General features: G+C 34.1%; 1 protein-coding gene across 2 annotated transcripts in view; it reads left to right on the plus strand.

Annotated features, from left to right (window-relative positions):
- The window catches only part of rpl36a (ribosomal protein L36A), a 168,102-nt gene extending 154,032 nt beyond the window's left edge, over window positions 1–14,070 (plus strand). The window contains exons 1-5 of one of the 2 annotated variants that reach the window (XM_056457623.1): window positions 10,445–10,533; window positions 10,959–11,064; window positions 11,148–11,215; window positions 13,233–13,355; window positions 13,989–14,070. In XM_056457623.1, coding sequence (XP_056313598.1) covers window positions 10,531–10,533; window positions 10,959–11,064; window positions 11,148–11,215; window positions 13,233–13,355; window positions 13,989–14,009 — 321 coding nt within the window. In that variant the 5' untranslated portion in view covers window positions 10,445–10,530 and the 3' untranslated portion in view covers window positions 14,010–14,070. Of the gene's footprint in view, window positions 1–10,444; window positions 10,534–10,957; window positions 11,065–11,147; window positions 11,216–13,232; window positions 13,356–13,988 lie in introns of those variants that run through there. The other variant, XM_056457624.1, reaches the window with a different exon arrangement.
- The last annotated feature ends 119 nt before the right edge of the window (window positions 14,071–14,189 follow it).

The following is a 14,189-nucleotide window of genomic DNA, read 5'->3' on the forward strand; positions in this document are numbered from 1 at the left end:
TTCTCATGTGCTCTAGTGTGATTGCAATGCAGCATGCTGCAGTCTCTCTCTCTCTCTCTCTCTCAGCGCAAAAAAACCACCTCAATCCCATCAACAGACTTTACTGCAGTGCCTCAGAGTGAGGGAGGGAGGGAGAGGCGAGAAAATGAGAGAGAGAGAGGGAAAAAGGGAGGGGGTGGAAGAGGATGAAGGCAAAGGGGGGTGGCAGAGAAAGAGAGAAAGAGAAAGGAAAAGATGAAGCATAAGGATGGCACGTTGGCCACAAAAGGAGATAGAAATGATGTAGGAGAAATGCACCTCATGCAAAGCAAGGAAACAAGAGGAAGGTGTGGAACAGGTGTAAGGGAAAGGGGAGAGCAAGCGGGGGACATTTTTCAGTGTCACTAGGGACATTTATCTGCACCGTGGGGGCGGGCCAGTGTGTGTGTATGTGTATACGTGTGTGTTGGAGAACAGTAAGAAAAAGGGAACAGATTGGTTTAGAAAACAACCACAGGGATGCTGAGGTACTGGAGGTCACAGCCTCAGCAGTAGTGTTGGGCAGATGCCACACACAGGGTGCATGTGTGTGTGTGTGTGTGTGTGTGTGTGTGTGTGTGTGTGTGTGTGTGTGTGTGTGTGTGTGTGTGTGTGTGTGTGTGTGTGTTTCGGAAGGACATTCGGAAAGGAAGCAACGTGCACGTTACATGTGTGCTGAGAAAGAGAAGTGGATTATGTCATTAGAAAAGGTCAGAAGGGAAACCTGACAATTTAATGGGAGATATCTTGAGTGTGTGTGTATAAGGCATCTGTCATCATTTCAAACAGCTGAGTGAGAGCAGAGGAAAGGACACACACGTGTCACTGTAGCATAGCAGCTTCCGATTTAAAGAGACAGATGTTTTAGAAATGCACACACCCAGAAAACACTGATTTGGGCTGCAATTTGTCTGCAGAAACTGGTGGATTCTGCTTTCAGAAATAATTGAAGCAATTAAGCGTCATTGTTATTAAATACAAGATTTGGATTGAAAAGAAAAAAGAGACAAGGGCTGTGCTATGTGAATCACAAAATCTGCATGAATTACAGTGAATTATATGATGATTATATTTCAGACCAACCATTGCACAAATTAAATCAAGCAGCATGGAATCAAAATTAGAGATTTGTAGGATCGATACTTGGAACATTTTACTTATATTTTACATTTAAACGTATTTTGCATATAAATCAGGGATTTTCATTTTCATATAAATTTGATGATTACAACATATATTTCAACAGTAAGAAATATAGATAAAGAATGACACAGATAGAAAAATAGACAGAGAGACAGGCAGGTGGGCAGACAGACAGATGGACAAATAGACAGAGAGACAGACAGGCAAACAGACAGACAGACAGAAAGACAAATAGACAGAGAGACCGAAGGACGGACAGACAGACAGAGAGAGAGATTTACTGATGCATTGTTAACAAGGACTAACAATGTATTAACGACTGTCATTTCATTAACTTTACCAGAAATCAATAAATACTGTCATAAATGGATTGTTTTTCATGTTAGCAAATACATTAGCTAATATTAACTTTTTGAACTAACATTACTTATTATGATTGTATTGTTTCTTTAATGAATATAGTGTGTCCCTACAAAAGGATCAGTTCACCCCAGATATTTTCCAGAAAATTTCCTGATAATATACTCATCCCCCTGTCATCATAGATGTTTTTCCCTCTTCAGTCAAAAAGGTTACTGAGAAAAACTTTCCAAGATTTTTCTCCATTTAGTGAAGTTAACTAATCCTTTAAAGTACTCATTAGGGGCTAATATGTATAATTCAGAAGCCCTTTTCATTAGTGACACCGGTGGCCACTAATTAAACTGCAGCCAGCTATTTTTGCATGTGCTTGCACTTATGCATACAGTACTGTATGTTGTGCACAAGGCTGAATATACTGCAAAGACGTATAGAGTGATGCAGGGATGATGTCAAAACCCAGAAGACTAACTTGCTACTTGTTCCCAAACGATTTATCAATGGGGTTCAATAATGTTTTATTTTTTTATGAGTAAAGTGTGATTTAATATGTTTTGGTACACGTAATTTGACAATACCTAAAGCTAAACTGCATCTTTTATAGTCTGTGCATTCATGCACAGACTCCACAAACATTCTTGTCTATTTATGTATTTTTAAAAAATGTGTTTTCTAAAATTGATGTAATACTGATGTCAATTGTGTTGAAAATAAAAATATTAAAGAATTGCCTAATTATGTTTATCACAGATGTTATTTAATTTAACTTAATAAACTGAAAAATCCCACTGTAAAACCCCTAGGAATAAAAGAGAACCCACTACAAATTATTTTGTTTTATGTTTTAAAGTCATCCCCCTGTTATTTTAAAAGCGTCTGCTACATGAGAATATGTATTTTATATACTTGTGCCATTATGTTTTGTTATTTGCTTAGAATTAAAAATATTTAGCACATACCTTTGCATCATTAGAGTGGTAACCAGAATCCAAATGCAGACCATGCTGTTGCGAATGGTGTTTAGATGAAGATGTGCTGCACACAAGATAAAAGACAGCAGTGAGAAATAACAGCAGTAAGGTAAGCCTATGATCACAGCAATAAGAATTTTTGTCTTTCAAACAATTTATGCTATGCACCAGCATCAGGTCAACGTTAACTCGATTGTTAGTCACTTTGGACAAAAGCGTCTGCTAAATGACTAAATGTAGATGAGGTATTACAGATTTGAGATATTTGAGATTATAGACTATATACAGTTAAAGTCAGAATTATTAGTCCCCCTGAATTATTAGCCCCCTGTTTATTTTTTTTCTCCCAATTTCTGTTTAACAGGGAGATTTTCTCAACAAATTTCTACACATAATAATTTTAATAACTAATTTCTAATAACTGACTTCTTTTATCTTTGCCATAATAACAGTAAATAATATTTTACTAGATATTTTTCAAGACATTTCTATACATTTTAAAGTGACATTTAAAGGCTTAACTAGGTTAATTAGGTTAACTAGGCAGGTTAGGGTAATTAGGCAAGTTATTGTATGGTTTGTTCTGTACACTACCGAAAACAATATAGCTTAAAGGGGCTAATAAATTTGACCTTAAAAAATTAAAAACTGCTTTTGCTCTAGCCGAAATAAAACAAATTAGACTTTCTCCTGAAGAAAAAATATGATCAGACAAACTGTGAAAATTACCTTGCTCTGTTAAACATCATTTGGGAAATATTTAAAGAAAAAAAAATTCAAAGGGGGTTTAATAATTCTGATTTCAAATGTAGATCTGGCTATGTGAGACCATATTTTGAATAAATCTCTTTATGTAGCATTACAGTACTGAAAATCTCTTCATCCTTATCCATAACAATTCATTCCATGAGTCAAAAAATGAGAAGATACTCTCACAAGCATCAAAGTCTTCACCCTCTGATTTTAGTTTGATGAAGAGGGGGTCTGTACTCTGGTAATGCATCTGGTAATGGTGAGGCCTGTTGCACAAAATGAGTTGAAAAAACTCAAGGCTATTTGTTATAGTAATTTATAGCATAGTATAGTATTCTAAGCAAAACTTTTGATGGCATTTTTGCCTCAAGCCCAAAACATTTTATTTATGTTAATTTCATTCATTGTTCACTCAAAGAAATCCAAGCTGGTTAAGATCAGTTTAAGTTTCACAATGCTTGATATAAACATTTTTCTGTAGGGAATTTGGGATTTGATCCAGAGATTAACTCTGGAACACATGCAGCTGAAAGTATTAGAAAAAACAACTTTCAAAAATGCTTTTAGTGTAAAAGACTTTAATTTGGAGGAAAAAAGACAGACAGGGATGGAGAGTAGCTTTGTTCCACTAGATATGACACTTTACTCACAGCTGATTGGTCCAATTTTGGTCTACAATCTCTAACCCAGAATAAAAAATTGCTCTGGAGCAGGTTAGCCATGTATCATAAATTACCAAGATTATGAAATCTGACCCAATTTGTTGAGCTCAAGAACTCAAACTTTACACAAACTGTGTGACATAAAATGAAAGCAGTGTCTCTGCATTAGGCCTGCATTGTGCTAAGGTTTTTAATATGTTGCATGCTAGATACTAAGGCAAACAAACAAACTATTTCTTTACATATTTTTTACTTTAAAATGTAAATAAAAATTAGAACAATTTTCTCTAAAGCAATGTGCCCACTGCTCAATGAAAAACGGCATATTTAAAATGTGAAAAGTTCTCAAAATGAAATACTTTAATCTATAAGTGCATTAAAAGATTCAAATTATTCACCTTTGCTTTGGTAACTCCCTGGATGTCAGCATAAACTTGTCTTCTATCCCAATCCAAATCAATGCAGAAGCCTTTAGCTGTTTGACGCCCCCCTGTGGACAGCTTCCTCCCCTGTGATATGGGGAAAATGCACTTCCATTCCTACAAGGGAGACCACACAATCAGGGATGAAATTGAACACTAAACAACTAAAAAAATTTCACAATTTTTATGTAAAATGTTTTGGAAAATTAAGAAATTCATGTAACGGAAAAACAGACATTTACGTTGAGAATGAAAATGGATATTTTCAGGAAGGTTTGGGAAAAATGGTTTATGTTTAATAAATAACCTACTACAAATTAAAATTACACAAGCTTTGGAGACGTAACGTAAATTCCTATTTTAAATAATTGGTCACCTATAGCTATAGTCATGAGCCACGACTGCGGTCAAAATGGCATAAATGTTTTCAAAGTGCACTGTGAAGGGAACACAGTTGTCAATATGAAGATTGCTAAAACTGAACTGTAAAAATACTTTTGAAAGCAAATTAATTAATGTTTTTTTTTAAATCATTCCAAGTTTAAATGTTGGAACGTTCGAAAGGAATAGGGCATAGGCGGATAACTGGGAACAGAACACAGCCAGAAAATGTTTCTAACTACAGCTCTAGAGGTGTAGTTGCAAGTGTACAAGTTTGTGACACAGTTTGCGAATGTTTGTTGGAGCGATGGTTTTGGAAAACAGCAAATCAACGAACTATGTTTGAAACAACGGAACTTGCGACTTTAGTTGGCTAACGATGGCTTTGGGAAAGCACCCCAGGTTGGTTTTAGTTGATGTCCAAGTCTAGCTGGAGATGTTTTTACAGAGGTTGTGTCCACTTATTTTATCTGGTCTTAGGTTAGACTAGTGAAACCAGCTGAACACCAGTTTGGCCAAGCTTGTAGACCAGCTTCAGTTTATCCTATTCTAGTTTAAACCAGTCATGTCCAGCCCCCCTGCATGCTGGGTTTAGCTGTTTTTGTTTCAGCAAGATTAAAATCCAAAAATTCTGTTAAAGGTGTTTTTTTTCTGATGTTCCTCAGTTGTTGCTGTTTTTGCCAGCTAAATGACAAATAACTAAACATACTACAATTAAAAATAGGCTTTATAAACATTGTAATATCTGAATAACATTAAAAAGACAATTAAACTGTTTCTTTTTTTTTGGCTTTTCAAAAAAAGAATAATTAAAGCAAACAGCTAGCAGAAAGAGAAATGAGCACTGGCAGTGTTGCTGTGTGCCCGCTGGTCTTCTGAGAAGCTGATATGGACTGGCACATGCAGCATGCGGCTGGCTGGCAGTATCACCATGGCGACACTCACTAGGTCATTCCTGATGAGCAGTAACAACATCTGCCTGACCCAATGACTTTAAGGTGCTTTCTGCACTGCACACTGCACATAATACTGGCCTGCTTGATGATACTAGAAAATCATGCCTGCAGATTCAGAGTCTAATTTGACATGCCCTTTGAATAAAAACACCCTCTCAACCATCCATACGCATTGCATGTCCCGGAGCTTTGATTAATAACACCTGATTGTACATGCTCGCCTTTAGCTCTCTTCATGCAGATTAATGGGGTTAATTAAAGTGAAATAATATGAAAAGACAAAGAACAAACATTGTATGTGTGTATGACTGCTGCTCTGTTGTTCAAGGGCAAGCGATTTAAATGTGCCTGATTTGCAAACCTAGAAAGGCCTGATATGAAAGCTTTTTGAAATAAAACAATGTTTTGACAACAGGTCAGGTTTTTGATCAGTATTCTAAGTTGGCCTGCACCTATATGAAAAAAACAACAGTTGTGCATCTGCATAAAATATACAAAATTATACAAATATATACCAAATAAAATAAAGCACAGATGAAAACAATAGAACAAAGATAATGAAATAAACAGCGCTTCATAGTTTTCGGTGGAATCTAACAGCATTAAGGTTCAGAAACGCAATGATCAAATGTAAATTACCACTGTATAGTCGTCATTGTATAAATAACAGGGTGTTCGTGGGGTCTTAAAAAGTATTGAAAGTTGATAAATCAATGTAGAGAAAATTAAGGCCGTCAAAAAGTATTAAAAAGTCTTAAATGCTATTTTGAAAGGTATTAAATGTCATTTATGTCATTTTTGATTATGCAATGTTTGGTTGTAGGCTAAAATTGGCCTGAATTAAATCTGCGAATATCAGAATGCTGTGTAGTTTATAAAATCAATCAAATCCTGGTAGATTTGACATCATGCTGCTTTGTTTACTGCAGTAACCAAGGCAACACCATTATTTCTGCAGTTCTATAGGCACCAACCTGCTGAATGAGCTAGATTTAATATATATTTCTATTCAGTATATGCATAATGTTTTAGTTTTGCATTAATTTCTTCCAATAATATTTAGTAAATGTAGTGTAAATTAATATCTCGCCAGTGTTTCCGGTTGAAAAGTGGTTATAAGGTCTTAAAATATATGGAAAGTGTCTTAAAATGGTCTCAAAAGATATTGAATTTCACTCTCTGATTCCTGTATATACTCTGATTTAAACAATTAATCCTTGTTTGAGTGCCAAGCTTTAGAATTTCAAATGGTTAAATTTGCTTGAAATCCCACAGTCACAGTGCTTAAAAATACATTAAAGTAAAAACCTTACACAATATTAGAACCTATTGGAATAGGTCAAGTTTTATTAATCCCATTCCCAACATGACATTTCCTATTCTGCGATATCCTGTGACTATTGCAGATTTGCACATTGTGATATCGATGATGTAACTATATATTGTGCAGACCTAATTCTGAGAAACCGTCATGCTACAGGTTTCCTGGGATCATCAACTTAAGGTTTGCTAAAGTGTTGCTCAATTTTAGCTCATGGAAAGAGTGAGTAACATTAGTGCAACATTAGTTTATGTAAGATGCGCTTTAAACAATGTAAAGAAAAAACTTGAAATTCAAAATTATTATAATCCTTCACACAATCAAAATTATTATAATCCTTTCTTTGACTTATTATGCTTGTTAATATTAATATAAACAAAGTGTTTTTTCCACAATATTCATATACATTTTCCCCAAAATTTTATAATTTTATATTTATTTTGTTTATTTTTTTAAAATACAGAACAGTAATTTAACAAGAAAAAAAGAAAAAGAAAAAAACATGCAGACATATATCATTACATACATACACATATCAACATGCATATACATAATTACCTATATGTGCACACATAAACTTGCATGTAGAAAGAGGAAGAAAAAAAAGAAACCAAAGAGGAAAAAACTAAATGCATAAGATTGCTATATCTCTTCCAATTACCTTTTACCTTAATGGGGATGTCTTTATATTCCTTAAGAAATGTACCTACTGTATATGACATGGGCCTGTTGGTTAGAACACTTCTGCAGTGGTTGAATTTGTTAAAAAGTTGTTAAAAAGGAGACTTTTCAAAAAATAAATCAATATACAATGTCATATTTAAATAATAATAAAATAATAATAATAATAATAATAATTATTATTATTAGTAGTAGTATTATTATTACTTTTCTTAATAAATAGCCTACTGTAAATTACAACCAATAATGGTTTATGTGATTTATATATGAGATTAAAATAAGTGTTAGCTAATGGGTTTTATGTTTTAGAATAGCATATGGAATAATCTCAATAATATTTGTAAACGGCCCTATAGGTGCCATAAAGAAAACGAGTGCATGTTTTTACCAAAACTAATATTGGATTTTTTTTAAGTGTGTGAGTGTAAAACAATATAATTTCATACAGAAAGAATTATTGGCATTTTCTCTAAAGAAGATGTTACTATGCCCCATTTAGAGCGTCATTATGGAGGTTTTACGTTATAACTAACATGGTTCAAACGATGAATCGGCTACAGAGCAACAACGGTTTTGGGGAAACACGCATCACTACATCGTTCATTTCCCAAATGATGCATCGTACTATGATAGTTCAGCCATGAGTTATGTCGTTGTTTGGTAAACACACCCGAGCGGTTTTTTTTTTCTTCTTCATTAAAATGTTACCTTGTTCATTGATTCGGTTTTACTTATTTTTCTATGTTTTTGGTCTTTTTTCATTTAGTACAAATCTTAATTTTATCTGAGCAAAGCCCACCAACATACATATTATAGACTATAATTTTTTTCATCTTCACAAATACCATAAGTTAAAATGACGACAAGAAAAAATGTGATTTAAAATTTGAAACTGAAACTTAGAAACAATGCTGTATAGTATACTAGGACCACAGCCAGGGGGGTTCGGGGGGTTCGAAAGACTTCCTCATTCGTCCCATTTTTGACAGTATGCCATCATAAATTGTGAAAATGACCAATTGAAGAAGGCTTTAATACAAATTTAATTATTAATCATTATTTAAATGAATAAATTCTGACTGAGGAAATGAGCTGGCCAGTTTGCTATTTGCCTATTGGCTACAGTTTCTAATTTAAAAAAGTTTTAACAGATTACCCTTTGGGTTTTTTGGGTTTTTTACGATGGATTATAATAAACGAGCATTTAAAAAAAATATTCATATTTCTAAAATTCTAATCTCATTACATTATTTATAAAATTGTAATAACTAAATGCACATTTGTAAATAAACATACACTTTTGTAAACATAAAATATTATGTTAAGCACTTTGACTAAAACGTAGGAAATACTTTTGTTACATCAAAAAGTGTGGTAATGATAACCATTCGACAAGAAAATCCAGCAAAAATTAGTTCTTAAAATGTCACAAAAATGCAGTATTTGAACCTCATAATTTAATCGAAATTTTTTTACCCACCCACTGAATTGACTGACAGCCGCGTATTAACATGTCTCTGTAGTAAAGAGTATAATCATATCAACAAGACACGATATGCGCAAAGCAACTGGGATTAAAAGAAAGCCCGCTGTAATTTTCAATCATCTTCAAATGTGATCAAGAACGTTTTTAAAACTGCCTTTACTGTCTTTTTCACCACAGCCGCATGTCAGTACAATAATAGAAGACACTTCAATACTGGTTTGTGGACATTAAATCAGGTTCATTTTGTACGTTAACATAATGGATATCTACACAGCAGTGGATATTAACATGTATCCTGTCACATCTGCCTTGCAAAAGCAGTGTAAAGCTAAACGTGCACGCTGTGTGTAACGACATTTTGTGTGACTCATCATGACAGAAAGGCTTGAATTAACTCCACAACAAATGCATCAAATAATCATTGGGAAAGTTCTTACTAGGTATGGGACGATAACTGTTTTCAAGGTATATCGCGGTTTGGAAAAGTCAAGGTTTTAAAACTGCCAAAATTTTCAGTAATACCGTTCCTAAGGTATGTGTAAGATTTTTTATTTATGTTTTTTAGGACATCTCCAGCAGAAAAGATATATAAAGATGCCTTTTTAATTGTGAAGAAATAGTTTTTTTTTAAACAAATGAAGACAGCAGAAGTCAAAAATTCTTTTGAATTACTTAGTCTGATATGTTTACTGCTCCAAAATATTTTAAATGTTTCTCAAACAAAAATATATTAGGTTCAAAGGGGGAAAAGTTTTTTTTTACCCAGACATTTAAAAAGAATATATTTTAGAGCAGCAGTCACAATACCGTGAAATCAGGATATTTTTATCAAAGGTTATCATACCGTCAGACTCTTATACCGGCCCATGCCTAGCCCTTTAACTTAGTAAGAACATTCATACGAAAAATTAACAGAAGATATTCTGAGGCGTTTCGCTCGACATCTTTAGTTTAAATCCGACATTCTTATGACATTCTTATCACTTTCAACAACAATTCTTGTTAAATATGAAATGATCGATAAAGCCTCTTACCGTACTTTCTGAGTAATGTTCGCTGATTGACAAAAAGAGAAAAGATGTTTGAATGTGTGTTTTAGAAACGTTTACCGTTGTTGTCACGTTTCAAGAAAACACCGCAATCTTTTTTCAGAGATTAGCAGATTATTATCGAGCTTCAGCGTTGTCATTATAATGAACAATATTAATATTCTTCTCATTCATACGTGCGGACAGTTTGTTTGGTATGTCGACCGTTAGGTGGTAGCATCATCACGCAGCAGCGGCAAACAGCGCGAGAGTCTCTTGCGCGACCCGGTACTAATGCTCTGAGTGACGTCTGCACTTCCTCTTTGCTCCTGCGCCGCGAGGGCAACCATGGTGCGTAATATTGTCCGGTGTAGTTTCATACAAAATCTGTTTTAATCCGAAATATGTGAACGTCGTAGGTTCACACAAACCGCACAATGAGAATGTATACAGCATCAGCTTCATATTAAATGTTTTATTGAGTCGGTTATGTAATGAATGAGATGATTATTTTTATGTATTTGCGGCTTCCCTGACTCGTAAAGTAGCTGCTTTAGTTCTAACCGTTTACGACTGCTATTCTAGATAGTCCTAATAAAACACTAAGCTTGTGCCTCTTAATCTTTAAATTTACAATCGAATGCATTATTTACATCCTTCAACTAAAAATGGCCAATTTTAAACGCCGATTAGCTTATATGCTAGTTCGCTACAGCACACCTTTGGTGATGTTAGACTAGAAATTTCAGTAATGCTGAATGTGGTTTTCTCCCAAGGTGAACGTACCGAAGACCCGCAGGACGTACTGCAAAAAATGCAAGAAACACCAGCCGCATAAAGTGACCCAGTACAAGAAGGGTAAAGACTCTCTGTACGCCCAGGGTAAGTCCAGAGAGCTGACAGACGACCGACGTGTAGACTTGACTGGCCGATGAATTAATTGCATTTGTTTACCTGCATTATAGGAAAGAGGCGTTACGACAGAAAGCAGAGTGGTTATGGAGGACAGACCAAGCCTATTTTCCGAAAAAAGGTATGTTGGGTCATGCATGAGCATGGATGCAAGAGTTGCCATGTGTAAAGTAGTAATTCTCGGTGTGTGCTTTACAGGGTTCCCACACTTAATTTGAATGTCAGTCATCGATTCAAGGCTGGGAAAATACTTAAACAAGTGCAGGTTCTTGAAAGTGCAAAACTAGAAATTCTTACATTAAAAATGTTAATCTTCTACAATAACACTGACAAATAATGTAGTTTATCAGTATTTTCAGAAATCATCAGTATTGTAGTTACATTTTAATGTAAACAAGTGTGAGTAAATTATTACTATATTTAGGACTTTCATGGTGCTACATATCCTGGGGTATGAATTACAAAGGTGCTTGAATTAAAATGAATGGTGCTTTTAAAAAGTGCTTGAATCGTATTTGGGTAAAGTAATTGTGTAATTAAAGTGTCAAAACTATGTTCAGATGTTTAAAATGAGCATATACAGTTCTCAGCATATACAAGTACATCCCTCACAAATCTCATCTTTTAAATTCATATTTTAATAGGAAGCTATACAATATTATATTTGTGTATATACATTAGATTACTTAGTACTGAAGCCAGATCTAGAGCTTATCTAACAAAATAACTTACGATAACAGTCCAAAAACTAGTACACCCAAATTTGTTAGACAAATTTTGAAAAGAGGACAAATCAAGAGAAGCAAAAAATAGAGAAAATTGTTGAAAAATTGTAGGTTGTAAATTATTCTTTCAATATTTAGCTTGAATTTAATTGTATTATCTTTCAATTTCTAAATATGTTTGGTGAGTAAAATTGTATTTATGATATGTTTAATAAATCTGTTACTTAAATGCACCAAAATACATTGCCTATATTCTCTGAGAAATCAATATAAATATTCATTTATATAAATATACATCTAAAATGGGCTGTACTCGATTATGCTGAGCACTGTAACTATAGTGAGGTTAATTTGGCTTAATTATTGATCAAAGGGTGTTTATTTATTTTATATATATATATATATATGTTTATAAAGATCATTTTAAAAAAAAACTCATTTTAGGGCTCCAAATGTTAGTGTTATGTAAATAAACACATGGCTGTTTTAATTGAAACATTGTTGTGTAAATGTATCCAAAGACGGTCATGCAGTCCAGTCAAAAGTGGCTTATACTCGACTAAATTAATTGGGGTCAAAGATCTAGTCACTTATAGAGCAGATCAAATAGTATTTCAAAGTGTCTTGATATTGTGTTTGAGTCTCCAACAACAGGTTTTACTGCATCTAAGGCCAGAAAATATTGTAGTTTTATTAGGTCTGACTTAAAGTCTGTAACAACTGATTGTTCAGCTGGCCGTGTCTATTACTTGTTGGAAACTAAGTGTTTACATTGCAGATAGGCAAGGATTGCACAAATATATCACTTAAATAGTTTTAACGTAGATTACTAGCAGGCAAAATATTTTTTTAAAAGGTGATTTAAAGCAGACACTTTCTTTTAAGAGACAATGGCTGTGTCCGAAATTGCCCAAATTAAAGTACTACATTTGAATTTACTACACGACCATTAGAAAAATACATTCTATATAGGATGAATGTGAGCAGTATGAATAGAATTCGGCTGTACTACATCCGCCATTTTCCTGTTATCACATGACCTACCCATGTCAGTTGCATCACTTTACTTCCATTCATTAATTCTCTGGCGTGGCATCATGGGATAGTGAAGCATCCATTGGATGCACATTTCAGAATCTTCCTAGAAGTAGTAGGTCATATGGGTATTTTATTTTTTTAATATAACTATGAATGCGGACATACTACTCTGGTACTTTACTACTATTTTACTTCAGCAAGTGTAACTGGAGCCTTAAGAATCTTTTTCATATGTTGCTTTCAAACAATATTGAATTGGCTAAAATGATTATCTTAATTAGATCTAGAGATGTGGAGAAATGCTGATGATCTTCCATTTTAATCGTATAGATGTTTGGATTGTAGTTATTCACTAATTTGTTCCTCTTGCTATAGGCTAAAACCACAAAGAAGATCGTGCTGAGGCTAGAGTGCGTGGAGCCCAACTGCCGCTCAAAGAGGATGCTGGCCATTAAGAGATGCAAACACTTTGAGCTGGGAGGAGACAAGAAGAGAAAGGTGAGAGCAATATACACAAACTTACCAGATGCCATGTCAATTTAAACAGCCATTCTAGAAGTACAACTATTTATTATAATCATAAAAGCTTTAGTGAGAGTGGTTTGAAGACATTACTGTTAATTTTTGTAATTATGGCAATTTGTGATCTACACTAATCCATTTATATAGTGTTTATGTATTCATTTATATAGTGAAAAAATATTAGTGGTCATTCTCACATTTAAAAATGTGTTGGGGCTGGATATAGTACTTTTAGTGAGGGCAATTTTTGTAAACTACTTTAAAAATTAGTGTGATTTATCAATACTATCTGGAATCACTGGAGGAACGATTGTGGAAACCCTGGACTATTCACTAAAATAATTAGCAGTAAACCTGGGAGCTTAAACTTGATTTCATTGTTCAATCATTTAAAAAAATATTAATACATTTAAGTGCTTGTGGTTTCAAAAATCTTTCCTGTACTTTTTACACGGACACTGAGACGTCAAACCAACTTCTTTATATTGTAAAATGGCGATTGATCATGTATTAAATGGCTAGAAGTTTGGCACCAGAGTAGAACCACTGAAAAAATGTTAAACCTTTTCATGACCATTTCTAATGCATGTTCTCTCTTCTGTCTTACAGGGCCAGGTCATCCAGTTTTAAGCTGGGTCAGGTGCTTCTTTTGTGGATTACCATCGCTGTCAATAAAAGTTGTATACAGTTATGATGACTTCTGTTTTATTTTTTAACATCAGCCCCAAACTGTGCTTCCAAATTTAATGCACTGTTGGGAGCCCAAGTCGCAGCTCTGTTTCCATAAATACTTAGTGTTACTTCAACAGC

Source organism: Danio aesculapii, chromosome 5 (assembly GCF_903798145.1).
Source record: "Danio aesculapii chromosome 5, fDanAes4.1, whole genome shotgun sequence".
Classification (NCBI taxonomy): Eukaryota; Metazoa; Chordata; class Actinopteri; order Cypriniformes; family Danionidae; genus Danio; species Danio aesculapii.